The sequence below is a fragment of the Ranitomeya variabilis genome, chromosome 6, assembly GCF_051348905.1.
Source record: "Ranitomeya variabilis isolate aRanVar5 chromosome 6, aRanVar5.hap1, whole genome shotgun sequence".
Lineage (NCBI taxonomy): Eukaryota > Metazoa > Chordata > Amphibia > Anura > Dendrobatidae > Ranitomeya > Ranitomeya variabilis.
The window spans coordinates 365,293,999-365,311,656 of record NC_135237.1 but is presented as its reverse complement, the minus strand read 5'-3'; the positions used below and the strand labels follow the sequence as shown (position 1 = coordinate 365,311,656).

The 17,658-nt window shown below is 42.4% G+C and overlaps 1 protein-coding gene across 2 annotated transcripts in view; it reads right to left on the bottom strand.

Moving 5' to 3' along the window:
• MRS2 (magnesium transporter MRS2) overlaps positions 1-17,658 on the bottom strand; it is a 37,598-nt gene that overhangs the window by 7,309 nt on the left and 12,631 nt on the right. For both annotated transcript variants that reach the window (XM_077269967.1, XM_077269968.1), the window contains exons 5-8: positions 13,636-13,809; positions 2,516-2,646; positions 2,289-2,405; positions 1,292-1,444 (exon numbers count right to left, since the gene is read on the bottom strand). In XM_077269967.1, coding sequence (XP_077126082.1) covers positions 1,292-1,444; positions 2,289-2,405; positions 2,516-2,646; positions 13,636-13,809 — 575 coding nt within the window. The remainder of the gene's footprint in view (positions 1-1,291; positions 1,445-2,288; positions 2,406-2,515; positions 2,647-13,635; positions 13,810-17,658) is intronic.

The following is a 17,658-nucleotide window of genomic DNA, read 5'->3' as shown; positions in this document are numbered from 1 at the left end:
CTGGGGTTGTGATGAGTCTATACCGCATTTAGAAATATTAATACACTTTTGATTAGGGTTATTTGGATGTTTTGGGTTGTCATTATCTAGTGATGAGCGAGTGTACTCGTTGCTCGGGTGACCTCCGAGTATTTATGACTGCTAGGAGATTTAGTTTTCATCACCTCAGCTGAATGGTTTACAGCTATTAACCAGGCTGAGTACATGTGGGGGTTTTCTGTTTGCTAGGGAATCCCCACATGTACTTAGCCTGGCTAGTAGCTGTAAATCATTCAGCTGCCGTGATGAAAACTAAATCTCCGAGCAGTCATAAATACTCGGGAGGTCACCAGAGCGTGCTCGGGAAAACCCGAGCAACGAGCACACTCGCTCATCACTACTGGTAACCATTACACATCACACTGGTAATTCCCCTCCTATTTAAAATAAGCTGTCGAAACAGATTATCATGTAGATTATCATGTAGATCAGCCTTGATATTCTGACATATTAAGATAGGCTTCTCTTCACTGGATCTAAGGGGGCTGGGCAAACCTCTGAAAAACAACCCCCTAGCATTATCTCTCCATCACCACACTTCACAGTTGAACAATGCAGTCCGGCAGGTAATGTTCTGCAGCTCTTCACAAGCCCAGACTCGTACATCAAACTGGCATATAAAGAAGAATCATTTGTCACGCTACAGAACACATTTCCACTGATCCAGCTTTCAGTGGCCGGGGGCTTTACACTACTCCCTCTGACGCTTGGTATTGTGCTTGTTCATATAAAGCTGGCATGCATTGGCTCGGTCATGGAAATCCATTATTCCCATGGATTCCCAGCGCAGCTTATCTGCTGATGTTGACAGAGCGTTGGGGACTTTTATGCACCTCGGCTCTCTGTCACTCCATGTTTTCGGTCACTTCTTGGTCAAGTAGTGGTCATTCCTAAACAATTCCACTTTACAATAATACCCACTCACAATTAACTGTGGCATATTTAGGAGGGAAGAAATGTCACTAACTGATCTGTTACATCTTATAACACTGGAATCTAGTGAGCTCTGTAGAACGACTCATCTTTCAGCAGGTATCAGTAAAGGCACACTGCATGGCTAGGTGGAGTATGTTATATACCTGTGCAATGGGACTGAATGAAAACCCTGAATTCAATCATTAAGTGTTGTGTCCCAATACCTTTGTCCACATGTTATAGGAAAAATACACAACAAACCCAAAACTATATACATTATATAAATACATATTTACTCACACACATCGCATACAAAATAATAGACATATAGACTGACCTGTCTAAGTTAATAAAAATCACACTTTCGGAGTCATCAATTAGCACACGCAATTCTCGGGCAACATTTGCCAGATCTTCTGCTTGTCTGTAATAATTCTCAAGAAGCAGCTCCATTTCTTCTGTGTGATCTATGCGAGACGTACCCTCTGCACTGCAAATAACATTACATGTTAGTAGCACATCCTAAACACAAAATCCTTCTACAGATGCTCTTTCATTTAAACCAGATACTTTTAGCATTAGAAGTTCATTTATCAATTAAATTAGAAACTACCTGCCTGTTAGTTCGTATGCCCATAGTAAGAAAAAGAAAAAATAGATTAAAGGGAACAGGTGTCGGGGCCGTTATACTGATTAAAATGATACCTTAGTTGATGAAATCCATCCATCACTAGAAAGGCAAGTTTTGTCTTCTATATTGGAGTGGTCTGAGCAGTCATATGTAAATAATATGCCATAAAGGGAGAAGCTCTACAGCTGCCAAAATACTCAGGAATTATATATTACTACATACTGGTTAACTAGAGTATGGCAATGAACTGCACTGTATCCGGATGTTTATTATGTTAGACAAATAATTGGGACTTTTTTTTTTTTTTTAAATAAATGGCGCTTGGGCAGCACTGGGTATTAATGATGACAAACACATGGCAGCTCATGGCTTACATACATTTTAGCACGGGCCCATGACAGTTGAAAGATACACTAAATTAGAGAGGCACACCTCTTAATGAATTTTGTGCATCTTTCGGCAACATTCACTTTGTCAAGACTTGTTTTACAAACGCTAGTCTTAAAGAATTGGGCCTTTTGTAGTAGTACAGAAGGTACCAATATGAGAGGCATGTCTTGGGTCATAATTAAAAAAAAAATGTATAGTCGTAATGATGAGTCACAAGGTTGTACTGCTTTTCATGGTGACTAAATAAATATACATCCATATACTGGAAAGTGAAACAGTCTCACTATAAGCATGTTATTAGGGTAATACATACAGCGCCTGAGGGTCAGACAGCTTGGTCAGGCACAGCTCTTCTATAAGCTCATCTTCATCCAGGATTTCCAGAATGGCTGCTTTAAAAACTTTTATATCAGTTTCCAGTTCAGAAAGACTGTAAAATAAATTGGTAAGAGACACAAGGAAAACCTTTGTATATTTTGCCTCCTCCTATCCAATGCAGAAGGCAATTTGCCAACTCCTCCTCCAATATAACAAACTCACGTTTTCCCATTTTGCAACAGGATATGCAGTTTACTTCTATCTACAGATAAAAGCTTGGGGTCCACCAAAGATTCTAAAGTTTCTAGAATTCGAGGTTGTAAAAAATGAAGTCTTGCCTGCAGAGTGCTAATCTGGAGAGAAAAAATAATGTTTTGCAAAATTACCCATTGTATAATACATGCATTTCCACTTAAAGGGCGTCAGTCACACCCAAAATGCAATTTAGATAGGGCCTAAGTACTATGTAGCCTATAACCACCATACTAGCACTGTACCTGTCATTGCTACAGTGCCTGAGAAACTACCCTCATTCATTTAGTCAGTATGCATTGCTTATATAGTGCTATTATATTCCACAGCGCTTTATAGACATCATCATCACTGTCCCGGATGGGGCTCACAAACTAAATTCCCTATTAATATGTCTTTGGAGTGTGGAAGGAAACCGGAGTACCCGGAGGAAACCCACACAAACACGGGGAGAACAAACAAACTCCTTGCAGATGTTGTCTTTGGTGGGATTTGAACCCAGGACTCCAGACCTGCAAGGTTGCAGTGCTAACCACTGAGCCACCGTGCTGCCCTAATTCATGTGAAAATGAGGAGGCTCCTGTGCACCCTCGGCGTGGCAAAGAGTTTGGTGCAGTTATACCTCCCCATTTGCTTGTCTGTGGCATTCCTCTGCTTCTTATTGAAAGCGCTCGCTCCACAGACCAAGAACTGTCTGAATGCTGCCGGTGTGTGCGGCCGTGCGCTTTCTACTCCATCTCACTTCTGACGCCACTTACTGCACAAATACACCCAGAAGTGCAGAAAGCACAGTCAGAAGAAAGGAGATGGGGAATATTCAGGGGAAAAATAGGAATAAAATGAGATCTGAGTGACATCTCTTTTTATACATCAATAATTAAAAAATATACAAGTCAAATACAGTTTCCAATGATTAAAGGGTTATCTGGAGAAGCATTATCACACTCGGGGATACATGATCTCTCTCCTTTGGACAGGTTCATCAATATTGTGTGACTGGAAAACTCCTTTAACTCCTTCACAACATTTGATGTAAGTTACGTCACGCTGGGAAAGGGTTTCTACAAAATGACAAGTTTAGAAGCTGTGCCCACACGGTTGTCGAAGGAAGCTCAGCGTAAGTTAATGACGAACTCTGGTTGTCACTGCCAGGAGCGGTGCCCACACTGTCCTGGGCCATTTAAGCCCCTAAATGCCAAGACCAATTGTGATCGCATCATTTAGGCTACTTTCAACACTTCCGTCTTTTATCCTCCGTCGCAATCCGTCGTTATGGGCAAAAAACGGATCCTGCAAATGTGCTTGCAGGATGCGTTTTTTTTGCCCATAGACTTGTATTGGCGACAGATGGGCACACGTCGCATCCGTCACGCGACGGATCCGTCGTGTTTTGGCAGACCCGACGCACAAAAAAAGTTCAATGTAACGTTTTTTTGTGCGACGTGTCCGCCATTTCAGACCGCGCATGCGCGGCTGGAACTCCGCCCCCTCCTCCCCGCTCATCACAATGCGCAGCGGATGCGTTGTAAAACTGCATCCGCTGCCCACGTTGTGTTAAATTTAGCACAACGTCCGTCGGTACGTCGAGCCGACGGTTTGCGACGGCCCTGAACCGACAGAAATGTGAAAGTAGCTTTATTGAATTGGAAGAAGGAAGAGGCTCTCTCTCCCTTCATATTTGTGTCCCCATGAGGGCCCGATCGTTGCCACAAGGGCTGTGGAGTCGGTAAGCCACAGTTGCGACTCCGACTCCTGGATTTTATCAGGTTCCGACTCCTTCATAAATGGCCAATTCGTAACAATAAATTTACTGTTGTAAAATATTAACATCGTGCTTATTCAGTTTCTCACCATCATATAAGTAATCAGACCACTTAGAGCAAAAACTATATTTATTAGAATACAATTAGAATATAGCAAATAACTTTTATAAACTTTTCTAAACTCTTGTAAGCAAATATGCAATAAACACTGTTATGCAGGTAATAAGAAGAAATCTATAAATTTGTCCTCAGAAAAAGTATTGTCTCAGATCCTCCTTCATGGATGCCCTCAAATCTGATCTAATTATTTTGAGAGCAGAGAACAACCTCTCTACACTAACTTGGGTTGGTGGCAAAGCAGTAACCACTCGGGCAACATCTCTGACAATGTCAGGATACAGAGGAATCGCTTGTTGCACTGTTATTTTTGATGAACGGTCAAATTTCTCAATTTCTTTTAGTGCACATGAAAAATTCTGCTGAAATGTACTGGCTGTGTTCTTTGATGGGGATGACTCTTCTTCTATGCGGGAACGCTTTTGCACGGTCCTTGTGATCCAAATATTTTTCGAAATTAAATTCTTCATCAGTTGATGAGGGTGAAGATGTGGCAGGACGACCAAATTCTTCTTGTTCCTCCTGACTGTTCTGCAACCCTTTCATCCTTACTGCTATTTCAAACAGAGCTTCTTTTCCTTTAGTTAGCTGTTGATCATCTAGAAGAATCCGATGCACTGGGTCTACATAAACAGCTGCCAAAAGAATGTTATTTTGTAATAGTAGCTCCTCTCTCCGTTTCATTGATGTAGCAATGCCACTTGCAATTAACCCTCCTCTTTGGGACAGGCGAAACATCACGTTCTTCCACTCCTTTAAGAAAAAACCTGGAGTTAAGTCCTCTGCTTGTAATTTTTTAGTCACTGTAAATGGATGCTCTAGCAATTTTTCAAGCTCAGTCACCTGATTCCACTGACTTTCATTTAGCGTCAGTTGAGGGTTAGCCATGTCTAGAAGAAAGGTTTTCAGTTCAACCAAGCGCTGAAACATTAAGTAAGTACTGCCCCATCGTGTGGCTTGATCAATAATTGCCCCTTTTCCAGCACGTCTCTTCAAAATTGAGTCAACTTTAGGGGTTCTGGCAACAGTAGCCAATTTTCTCACCTTGCCAATGAGTGCAGCAGCATGTCCTTCTTGCAGACTGTCTCTTATAGCCAGCTGTAGCGTATGCACAACACAGCGCATGTGATGAATGAAAGAACGTTTTGACACAGTTTCAACAAGATCATCATTCTAAACTATCATGTTGCTGTTCATCTGAAGCAACTTCAGTTTGCTCCTCAGTTACAATACTGTGTTCCTCAATTTCAAACATTTCTGTGTCTGTGGACCCAGAATGTTCTACTAGCTGCTGGTCACCATCATTACCCTCATTCATTAGCCTAACCCCTTCCCGACCTGTGACACAGCGTATGCGTCATGAAAGTCGGTGCCAATCCGACCTGTGATGCATATGCTGTGTCACAGAATGATCGCGTTCCTGCAGTCCGGGTGAAAGGGTTAACTCCAATTTCACCAGACCTACAGGGACAGGGGGAGTGGTTCTTCAGCCCAGGGGGGGGGGGGGGGGGGGGTGGCTTCGCCCCCCCGTGGCTACGATCACTCTGATTGGCTGTTGAAAGTGAAACAGCCAATCAGAGCAATCTGTAATATTTCACCTATAAAAATTGGTGAAATATTACAATCCAGCCATATGCAATAGCATCGGCCATGGCTTGAGACCCCGATCTGCCCCCCCCACTGCCACTGACTGACGGCGGCGATCTACAGCCGCCGTCAGTGTTCCCTACCCCTCCGTCCTCTCCCCTCCGACCCTCCCCCGTCCCGTCCTCCCCTCCGCCCCCCCCCAACCCCGCTGTCCGATCGCACCCCCCCATACTTACCTAGTCCCGGTGTCCCTCCCGGTGTCCTCGGTCTTCTCGCATGGGCGCCGCCATCTTGGAAAATGGCGGGCGCATGCGCAGTGTTCCCTGTACATTTTGATCGCTGTGATGGGTTCTATCACAGCGATCAAAATAAAAAAAATAGTAAATAAACCCCCCCTTTATCACCCCCATAGGTAGGAACAATAATAAAATACAGAAAATATATTTTTGTTTTTCCGTTAGGGCTAGGGCTGCACTTAGGGCTAGGGCTGCACTTAGGGCTAGGGCTGCACTTAGGGCTAGGGCTGCACTTAGGGCTAGGGCTGCACTTAGGGCTAGGGCTGCACTTAGGGCTAGGGCTGCACTTAGGGCTAGGGCTGCACTTAGGGCTAGGGCTGCACTTAGGGCTAGGGCTGCACTTAGGGCTAGGGCTGCACTTAGGGCTAGGGCTGCACTTAGGGCTAGGGCTGCACTTAGGGCTAGGGCTGCACTTAGGGCTAGGGCTGCACTTAGGGCTAGGGCTGCACTTAGGGCTATTTGGCCGCTGCTGATTCGTAGCAGTTTTCCACCACGTTTACAGTACCACGTAAACCTATGGAAAACCAAATCCGCTGTGCCCATGGTGCGGAAAATACAGCACGGAAACGCTGCGTTGCATTTTCCGCAGCATGTCAATTCTTTGTGCGGATTCCGCAGCTTTTACACCTGCTCCATAATTGAAATCCGCAGGTGAAATCCACATAAAAAACATTGGAAATCCGTGGTAAATCCGCAGGTAAAGCGCAGTGCGTTTTACCTGCAGATTTTTCAAAAACGGTGCGGAAAAATCGGCACACAAATCCGCAACATGGGCACATAGCCTTAGGGTTGGAATTAGGGGTAAGACTAGGGTTAGGGGTGTGTTGGGGTTAGGGTTGTGGTTAGCGTTGTGATTAGGGTTAGGGGTGTGTTGGGGTTAGTGTTGGAGTTAGAATTGAGGGGTTTCCACTGTTTAGGCACATCAGGGGGTCTCCAAACGTGACATGGCGCCACCATTGATTCCAGCCAATCTTGCGTTGAAAAAGTCAAATGATGCGCTCTCCCTTCCGAGCCCCGACGTGTGCCCAAACAGTGGTTTACCCCCACATACGGGGTACCAGCGTACTCAGGAGAAACTGGACAACAACTTTTGGGGTCCAATTTCTCCTGTAACCCTTGGGAAAATAAAAAATTGCGGGCTAAAAAATTATTTTTGAGGAAGAAAAATTATTTTTTATTTTCACGGCTCTGAGTTATAAACTTCTGTGAAGCACTTGGGGGTTCAAAGTGCTCACCACACATCTAGATAAGTTCCTTTGGGGGTCTAGTTCCCAAAATGGGGTCACTTGTCGGGGGTTTCTACTGTTTAGGCACATCAGGGGCTCTGCAAACGCAACGTGACGCCCGCAGAGCATTCCATCAAAGTCTGCATTTCAAAACGTCACTACTTCACTTCCGAGCCCCGGCATGTGCCCAAACAGTGGTTTACCCCCACATATGGGGTATCGGCGTACTTAGGAGAAACTGGACAACAACTCTGGGGGTCAATTTTCTCCTGTTACCCTTGGGAAAATTAAAAAATTGCAGGCTAAAAAATCATTTTTGAGAAAAGAAAAATTATTTTTTATTTTCATGGCTCTGCGTTATAAACTTCTGTGAAGCACTTGGGGGTTCAAAGTGCTCACCACACATCTGGATTAGTTCCTTAAGAGGTCTAGTTTCCAAAACGGGGTCACTTGTGGGGGAGCTCCAATGTTTAGGCACACGGGCTCTCCAAACGTGACATGGTGTCCGCTAATGATTGGAGCTAATTTTCCATTCAAAAAGCCAAATGGCGTGCATTCCCTTCCGAGCCCTGCCGTGCGCCCAAACAGTGGTTTACCCCCACATATGGGGTATCAGCGTACTCAAGACAAACTGGACAACAACATTTGGGGTCCAATTTCTCCTGTTACCCTTGCAAAAAAAAAAATTCCGGGCTAAAAAATCATTTTTGAGGAAAAGAAAAATTATTTTTTTATTTTCACAGCTCTGCGTTATAAACTTCTGTGAAGCACCTGGGGGTCTAAAGTGCTCACTATGTATCTAGATAAGTTCCTTTGGGGGTCTAGTTTCGAAAATGGGGTCACTTGGGGGGGACCTCCAATGTTTAGGCACACAGGGGCTCTCCAAACGCGACATGGTGTCCGGTAACGATTGGAGCTAATTTTCCATTCAAAAAGTCAAATGGCTCGCCTTCCCTTCCGAGCCTTGCCGTGCGCCCAAACAGTGGTTTACCCCCACATATGAAGTATCAGCGTACTCAGGACAAATTGGACAACAACTTTCGCGGTCCAGTTTCTCCTTTTACCCTTGGGAAAATAAAAAAAATTGTTGCTAAAAGATCATTTTTGTGACTACAAAGTTAAATGTTCATTTTTTCCTTCCATATTGCTTCTGCTGCTGTGAAACACCTGAAGGGTTAATAAACTTCTTGAATGTGGTTTTGAGCACCTTGACCGGTGCAGTTTTTAGAATGGTGTCACTTTTGGGTATTTTCAGCCATATAGAACCCTCAAACGGACTTCAAATGTGAGGTGGTTCCTAAAAAAAAAGGTTTTGTAAATGTTGTTGTAAAAATGAGAAATCACTGGTCAAATTTTAACCCTTATAACTTCCTATCAAAAAAAAAATTTTGTTTCCAAAATTGTGCTGATGTAAAGTAGACACGTGGGAAATGTTATTTTTTAACTATTTTGTGTCACATAACACTCTGGTTTAACAGAATAAAAATTCAAAATGTGAAAAATGCGAAATTTTCAAAATTTTTTGCCAAATTCCCGTTTTGTTTCACAAATAAACGCAGATATTATGGACCTAAATTTACGACTAACATGAAGCCCAATATGTCACGAAAAAACAATCTCAGAACCGCTAGGATCCGTTGAAGCGTTCCTGAGTTATTACCTCATAAAGGGACACTGGTCAGAATTGCAAAAAACGGCCAGGTCATTAAGGTCAAAATAGGCTGGGTCATGAAGGGGTTAATAGTACTTATCATATTTGAAGCATTGTCAGTTACGACAGAAAGAACTTGCTCTTTTTTAAGTTCATAGTCTTGCAGAACCTTTTCCACCAAGACCTGGAGAAACTCCCTGGTGTGATGAGCTTTGGTGTCTTTTACTGCCAATGTCTTGGTAACTATTTCATTTTTGTCACAAACAAATCGGACATTGATGGCAAAATAGTTCACTCTGACATGTGCAGGCATCCATTTTAAGAAACAGAAAGCGTCCCTCGAGTTTCTTAAAGTTCTTCCTTTTGTTTAAAAGCTTCTTCGATTACTAATTTTCTAATACTCTCTCTCTCCAGAGAAACACCAAGCTTGCGGGCCATTTCCCCATTCAGACACATAAAAGCTGGTCGTGAAAATAATGAAATAGGCTCACTATCCTTTACAACAAGCTCTATGATCTGTTTTTTAAATGTATCTACTGTCATTGTCACAGTAACTTTGTCATTGTCACAGTAACTTTGTCACTGACAAAATATCTTGCAACTGATGGCTGCAAAGTTCTCTGCTCCTTTGTTTGGCTGGAAGAGCTGGGCACTGGTTCATTGGTTTGGATGCAGTCATTCTCATCCACTGCTTTCAGTACTTCTGGATGAAAGCGCTGTCAATGTCTCTTTAGATTAGAAGCATTTTTATCTTTACCTGAATATGCACTGATCTTGGCTTCACAACATTTGTTTTCGTCTGGATCATTTGTCATACACTGACAGACATAATGTTTTCTATCTTGAGTGATGGTGAAATGTTCAAATACAGCTGATTTAATGTGACGCTTCTTTGACATTCTCAGGTTTTTAATTCTGCATTCACAATCCAAATGACAATTGTTTTTCCTAAAAACAATTATTGCCAGGTCGTAGAACTGATATAGTGGTCAGTAATACTGTTATTCCTCATGTACTCACAGTTAACTGATGCAAAGTTTGTTGAAAGGATAATACTTCTTACAGTCTTCCTCTTCTGAGTAGCAGCTGTGAGATGCTTGGAAGACGCACACCTAGTAAACATCTAGTCTAGAGGAGGAGCTTTACTACTAAGAATTTGCAACACATTTTCACTTTCAGTTTCATACATTGTAAGTAGGGGGGTTGGGGCAGCATGAGGTTAACCAAGTATAAGATTAGATAAGGGCAGTGGAGAACAGTGACACACAAGAAGTAAGAAATGTCTCTATCTCCAGCAGAACTGCTCATCACTGTTGTTCATAGTTTGATAGAACATATATATTTGAGTAACATTTATAAAATTCTTATGAAATTTCAATTATGAAATATTAATACATTTTTTTAAAAGCTGGAGTCGGTACATTTCTACCGACTCCGACCAAAACTAACTCCGACTCCACAGCCCTGGTTGCCACGGCAATCCAAGATAGCTAGCATGACCTCCAGGTCACCCAGTTGCTGTTAGATCATATTTCTAAAAATATTGAAATTTCACATTTTATGTCACACAAAATAGTTCATAAATAGAATTTCCCACATGTCTACTTTACATCAGCACAATTTTTTATACTTTTTTTTGCTAGAAGGGTTAAAAGTTGACCAGCGATTTTTCATTTTTCTTTTAACAAAATTTACAAAGCTTTTTTTTTTTTTTGAGGACCACCTTACATTTGAAGTGACTTTGAGGGGTCTATAGGACAGAAAATATCTAAAAGTGAGACAGTTCTAAAAACTGCACCCTTCAAAACCACATTCAAGAAATTTATTAAACTTTCAAGTTTATTCACAGGAATTAATGGAATGTGGAAGGAAAAAAAAAAATGAACATTTAACTTTTTACCACAAAAATGTTACTTTAGCCCCAAATTTTTAGTTTTCACAAGGGTCACAGAAGAAATGCACCAAAAAGTTTGTTTTGCGATTTCTCCTGAGTACGCCGATACCTCATATGTGGCAGAAAACAAATCTTTGGGCAGACGGCAGGGCTTGGAAGGGAAGGAGCACAGTTTGAGTTTTGTAATGCAAAACTGTCTGGAATCAATAGCAGACGTCATGTCCTGTTTGCAGAGCCCCTGATGTGCCTAAACAGTTGAAATTCCCCACAAGTGACCCCATTTTGCAAACTAGACCCCCCAAGGAACTTATCTAGATGTCTGGTGAGCACTAGAGATGAGGAAATATGTTCAGAAATGATCTCTGAATCCGAATGTGCCATATTCGTAACATATTCATGCTGAATTTGTGTTGGACGATCGCTTCCAAACATATTCGCTCGTATGTACTCCCACTTGACTCCAATGGTGTTCAGCGACTATTGCAAATAAAGTGATCGTAATGCGAATCGAATATTCGCTCATCTCTAGTGAGCACCTTGAACCCTCAGCGTCTTCACAAAATTTTACAAAAAGTCAATTTTTTCCACAAAAATGTTGTTTTACCCCCAATTTTTTTTAAAAAAAAATTAATACAAGGGTTAACGGGAAAATAGATGCCAAAATTTGTTGTGCAATTTTTCTTGAGTACGCCAACACCACATATATAGTCGAAAACGACATGTCACATTTGAAGGGTCCCATCCCTGACATGCCAAAACAGCAGAAACCCCTACAAGTGACTACACCTTGTAAACTCTCAAGGAATTCATCTAGGGGAGTAGTGAGTACTTTTAACACCAAGATCTTTCAAAAAGTTGTATAATATTGGGCAGAGTAAAAAAAAAAAACACTTTTTTTTTTTCACTAAAATGTTGCTTTGGCCCCAAGTTTGCAATTTTCATAAGGGGTAATAGGAGAAAACTAACAGTACAATTTGCTATGCAATTTCTCCCGTGTATATCAATAAATCCGCTAAGTGGTCGAAAACTACTTTTGAGGCACGGTGCGAACCTTCAGAAGGGAAGAGGCGCTATATTACAGTGCAGATTTTGCTGTTATGTTTTGCTGGTGCCTTGTCACATTGGCAGAGTCCTTTAGGTCCCAGATTGGCAGAAACCCCTATAGGTGACACCATTTTACAAACTACACCTCTCAATGAATTCATCTAGGGGTGCAGTGATCATATTGACTGCACATGTATGTCACAGAATTTTATAGCATTAGGCGGTACCATCTTTGGTACCATTTTTATTTTTTAATCACGTTTTATTCCATTTTTTGTTTGGCAGTATGATGAAAAAGCTTAATGTTTTGCTCAGTTTTTGTTTTTTACGGTGTGCACAGAAGGGGTTAAAAGTGTGACACTTATAGGTTAGGTTGGCTTGTTCTGGATGCGGCGATACAAATTATGTGCACTTTTTTGGTTTTTACATAAAAATACACATTTATTGGTTTAATATTTTCCCTTTTTCTTAATTTGTTGTATGATTTTTTTTAAATAGGTTTAAAACATTTCCTTTTTTTTTTTTTTTTTTACTTAGTCCCTGTATGGGACTTCAATTTTTATTTTTCTTATCACTGGTCTGATGCATTGCAATACACATGTAGTGCAATGCCTGAGACCTGTCAGTTTTACTGTCAGATCGCTTGTTAGACTCAGCTGCCGGCAGAATCTAACAAGCCACCATAGCTGGCAGACCTGGAGGTCTTCACATGACCTCCGCCTGCCATGACAACCCTCGGCTCCCCCATGATCACATTTCATCACGGGGCATGACAGAGAGGTGAGTGAAACAGTCTTCTCCCTTTCGCCATCTTCTAAATGCTGAGAAGACAGCAAAGAGTTAATATCATTGGGACCTGATCCAATCAGGTCCCGATGATGTTACCTGTCAAAGATACCGCTTTGCACAGGAATCGCGGCAGTTGCAGAACCTTGGGGCTTACCATAGAGAAATGTCAGAGCTGCACGGAGCCCAGTAAGCGTTGACATTTATATACAGTGGGCGGTCTGGAAGGGGTTAATGACAAAACTAAAAGTTTGAAAAGTGTGATATTTTCTAAATTGCTGCCAAATATCCAATATTTTGACAAATAAATGTAAAAAAAACCTGCCTATTTTTATCACTAACATGAAGTACAATGTGTAGCGATAAAACAATCTCAGAGTCAGACATTGAAGCGTTCAAGAGTTATTACCACATGAAGTGACACTTCTCAGTATTGGAAAATTTGGCCTGGACAGGAAGATGAAAGCAGTCTCGGATGAAGGGGTTAAAGGACATATAATCTTACAGATTAAGAGAGATCAGTTCCCCAAGGTGTCTGAAATATCCATAATATGGAACAATAGACATCTGGGAGAGTACATGAACTGTTAATTGACCCAAAAGTTAAAAAGAACTATTTTATTCCAATTAATTGATAGGGTTGAAAAAAAAAAAAAGAAAAAAAGTCTAGTTTCTTTACAATATCCAACCCAGCTGTAAGCACCCGAATGAACACTAATGTCTTACCCTGTGCTGCAGAATTGCTTCCAAAGCTCGGAATTCAAAAGGTAAAGAGTATGTGACAAGCTGTCCTTCTCCTGCTAACTGCGGGGCCAGTTCTCGGAGAAACCACTGCTCCAAATGCAAGTTCCGATAATCCAATATCAGAAGATACTCAGAAGTGATAACAGCCTTTACAAACTGCAAAACCGTAAGGGGAACAAAAATGATATACAGGATGAGATGCCGAAATATGAAAGAATTCCATAGTATACCTAAATATGCCACCTATTATACCAATGGAGAGCGGGTGGAGCAGATTCTCTGAGAATATTGAATATGGTAAATGTTTAAGGGGTTGTTCACTATTTGGAGAACCCCTCCCTAAATGTTGAATTCCGCTGAATAAATAAAGGCTTGTACTCACCACCTGCACCTTCGCCATTCCAGCAGCTAATTCACGGCAGGCGAAGGCAGAGAGATCCCCTCTCCTGCCTACTGACATTGCCGGAATGGAAAACGTGCAGGAGAGGAGAATAAGCTTTTTTTTGGGGGGGGGACTAGAGAGTTTAAGAAAAGATTGTCCAAATAGTTAGCAACCCTTTAAGAGTTTAACTACAAAAATTAATTTAGCAGGAGTGTCTCCTCTTCTTAAAGTAAACCCAACAGCTGACAGATCCTGTCCCTGGTGACCCACCTGTCTGACTAGCCTCCAGTGGCTTCTCCCACCAGCTGCCCTGGATTGCCATGTCTCTGCCTATATACGTGTGTAGGCAGAGAGCTGTCAGTAACAAGCAGCGGGCAGGGAGGAGCTGCCGAGGACCTGCTTGCCTGACTAATCTCTAGCACTGCTCAGTCCCCTACTGCTTTCAAAGTATGTTTTTCTCAAACATACAGGTGCATCTCACAAAATTAGAATATCAAAAAGTTAATTTATTTCAGTGCTTCAATACAAAAAGTGAAAGTCATACATTAGATAGATCACTATGTTTGTAATGACTATCAAGTGTTTATTTCTGTTAATTTTGACGATTATGGCTTATAGCCAATGAAAAACCAAAAGTCATTATCTCAGTAAATTAGAATACTTTATAACACCAGCTTGAAAATGATTTTAAAATCCAAAATGTTGGCCTACTGAAATGTATGTTCAGTAAATGCATTCACTACTTGGTTGGGGCTCCATTGGCATCAATTACTGCATCAATGCGGCGTGGCATGGAAAAGATCCGTCTGTGGCACTGCTGAGGTGTTATGGAAGCCCAGGTTGCTTTGATAGCAGCCTTCAGCTCGTCTGCATCGTTGGGTCTGTTGCCTCTCATCTTCCGCTTGACAATACCCCATAGATTCACTATGGGATTAAGGTCAGGCGAGTTTGCTGGCCAATCAAGCACAGTGGTACTGTTGTTTTTAAACCACGTATTGGTACTTTTGGCAGTGTGGACAGCTGCCAAGTTCTGCTGGAGATTGAAATTTCCAACTCCAAATAGCTTGTCGGCAGAGGGAAGCATGAAGTGCTCTAAAATTTCCTGGTAGATGGCTACGCTGACTTTGGTCTTGATAAAACACAGTGGACCGACACCAGCAGATGTCATAGCTCCCCAAACCATCACTGATTGTGGAAACTTCACACTAGATCTCAAGCAATTTGGATTGTGGCCTCTCCACTCTTCCTCCAGACTCTGGGACCTTGGTTGATATATGAACTATTTATATCTAGTCTTGTTTTTACAGGATTATAGGTACAATGGCGAGTTTTAATTGCGTCGTATGTGTTCAATGATTTTAACCTTTATTTTTTACATTTTTACTATAGTTCCATTTGTCGTGACTTAATTTTCAATTACTACGGTACTACTGGAAGAATGACCATGTGCACATCATTGTGAGGACTTCGAATATCTCATTCTTTTTTTTTTTTTTTATTTGTTCTGATTCACTACTGCAATCCTTCTGCTCCATAATTGGACCAGACCTTAGTCAGGTAGTGGTGGGAGTCAGGGTTCGACACTGCATTCCTCACACAGCACAATCAATCCCATGGTATGTACTTCTCCTATGGTGTGCTATAGATATGTATGCTATGCAGCACATAGGTTCCAACAAGATGTGACCTTAATAAGTCTCCACAATTGTGTGTTCTTTATGGATAGAATGAGTGTTAGATATATACCTTAATGATATATTCATGGGTTGACAATTGTTAACTCTGTATCTCTACATGACTCCAACTGTTTCCATTAAAAAAAAAAAAACATTCTAGCCACTATATATACATATACCTTCATATATCCATTGTGCATAGGCTGTTGAACAGTATTTCCTTTGGCACAAATACTCATCTTATGTGATTAATATGTGTTCATGAATATATTGAGTCTTGGATATGGATGAGTTATCTGGAGTTATAGATTGAAATAAAAATATATACAGTACAGACCAAAAGTTTGGACACACCTTCTCATTTAAAGATTTTTCTGTATTTTCATGGCTATGAAAATTGTAAATTCACACTGAAGGCATCTAAACTATGAATTAACTCATGTGGAATTATATACCGTATTTTTCGGCATATAAGACGCACCGGACCATAAGACGCACCCCAAATTTGGGGTGAAAATTGCAGAAAAAAATATTTTTTATAAGATGGGGGTCCGTCTTATTGTCCGAATTTACAGTATCTTACCTGTGGGCTGGTGGTGGCAGAGCAGGGTCACAGGAGGCATGGTGTCGGCAGAGGTGGGGTGAGGCGGTACGGCGTGCACCTGAGCAGGGTCCCTTCCTGCTTAGGTGGGCGACGCCACGGCCTGGTGTCCATGGGAGGGTGGCAGCAGTGGTTACCGGCAGAGGTGTTGGGATGAGGAGGCACAGTGAGAGGTATGGCGTGAGAGGGGTCCCTTTCCCCGGTGAGGTGATGCAGCAGCCCGGTAATGCAGCAGAGCCGGGTGAATCCTGTTGTTACCGCGGTGGCAGAGGTGTGGAGATGAGGAGGCGCAGTGAGCGGGGTCCCTTTCCCCGGTGAGGTGATGCAGCAGCCCCGGTAATGCAGCAGAGCCGGGTGAATCCTGTTGTTATCGGTTCGCAGATGGAGCTCTGCTGCCCGGGGCTTCAGGAAAATGGCCGCCGCGATCCCCATCTGCGCACGCGCGGCATCCCGCGGCCATTTTCCTGAAGCCCCGGGCAGCAGAGACCTCCATCTGCGCACGCGCGGCCTCAGGAAGATGGCCGCGCGCACCGTTAACAACAGGATTCACCCGGCTCTGCTGCATTACCGGGGCTGCTGCATCACCTCACCGGGGAAAGGGACCCCGCTCACTGCGCCTCCTCATCTCCACACCTCTGCCGCCGCACCTCTGCCGCCACGGTCCACGGTAAGCCTGCATTGCGAATATAAGACGCACCCCCCATTTTCCCCCCTTTTTTGGGGGGGAAAAAGTGCGTCTTATATGCCAAAAAATACGGTACTTAACAAAAAAGTGTGAAACAAGTGAAAATATGTCTTATATTCTAGGTTCTTCAAAGTAGCCACCTTTTGCTTTGATGACAGCTTTGCACACTCTTAGCATTCTCTTGATGAGCTTCAAGAGGTAGTCACCGGGAATGGTTTTCACTTCACAGGTGTGCCCTGTCAGGTTTAATAAGTGGGATTTCTTGCCTTATAAATCAGTTGTGTTGTGCAGAAGTCTAGTGGATACACAGCTGATAGTCCTACTGAATAGACTGTTAGAATTTGTATTATGGCAAGAAAAAAGGAGATTTTTGTGTACTCACCGTAAAATCTCTCTCTTAGCCTCTAATTGGGGGACACAGGACCATGGGTGTTATGCTGCTGTCCACTAGGAGGCGACACTATGCATAATCTGAAAAAGATTAACCGTGGCTCCTCCTCTGCAGTATACACCCCTGGACGGTGTCAGCCTTCTCCAGTTTTGTGCAAAAGCAGTAGGAGGAACGTAACATGAATGACATAGACATGCCTATAAGAAGGCCACTATGTAGGAGCTCAAAGAACAATATGAGAACTCAACAGTAACAACGGCCCGAAAAGGG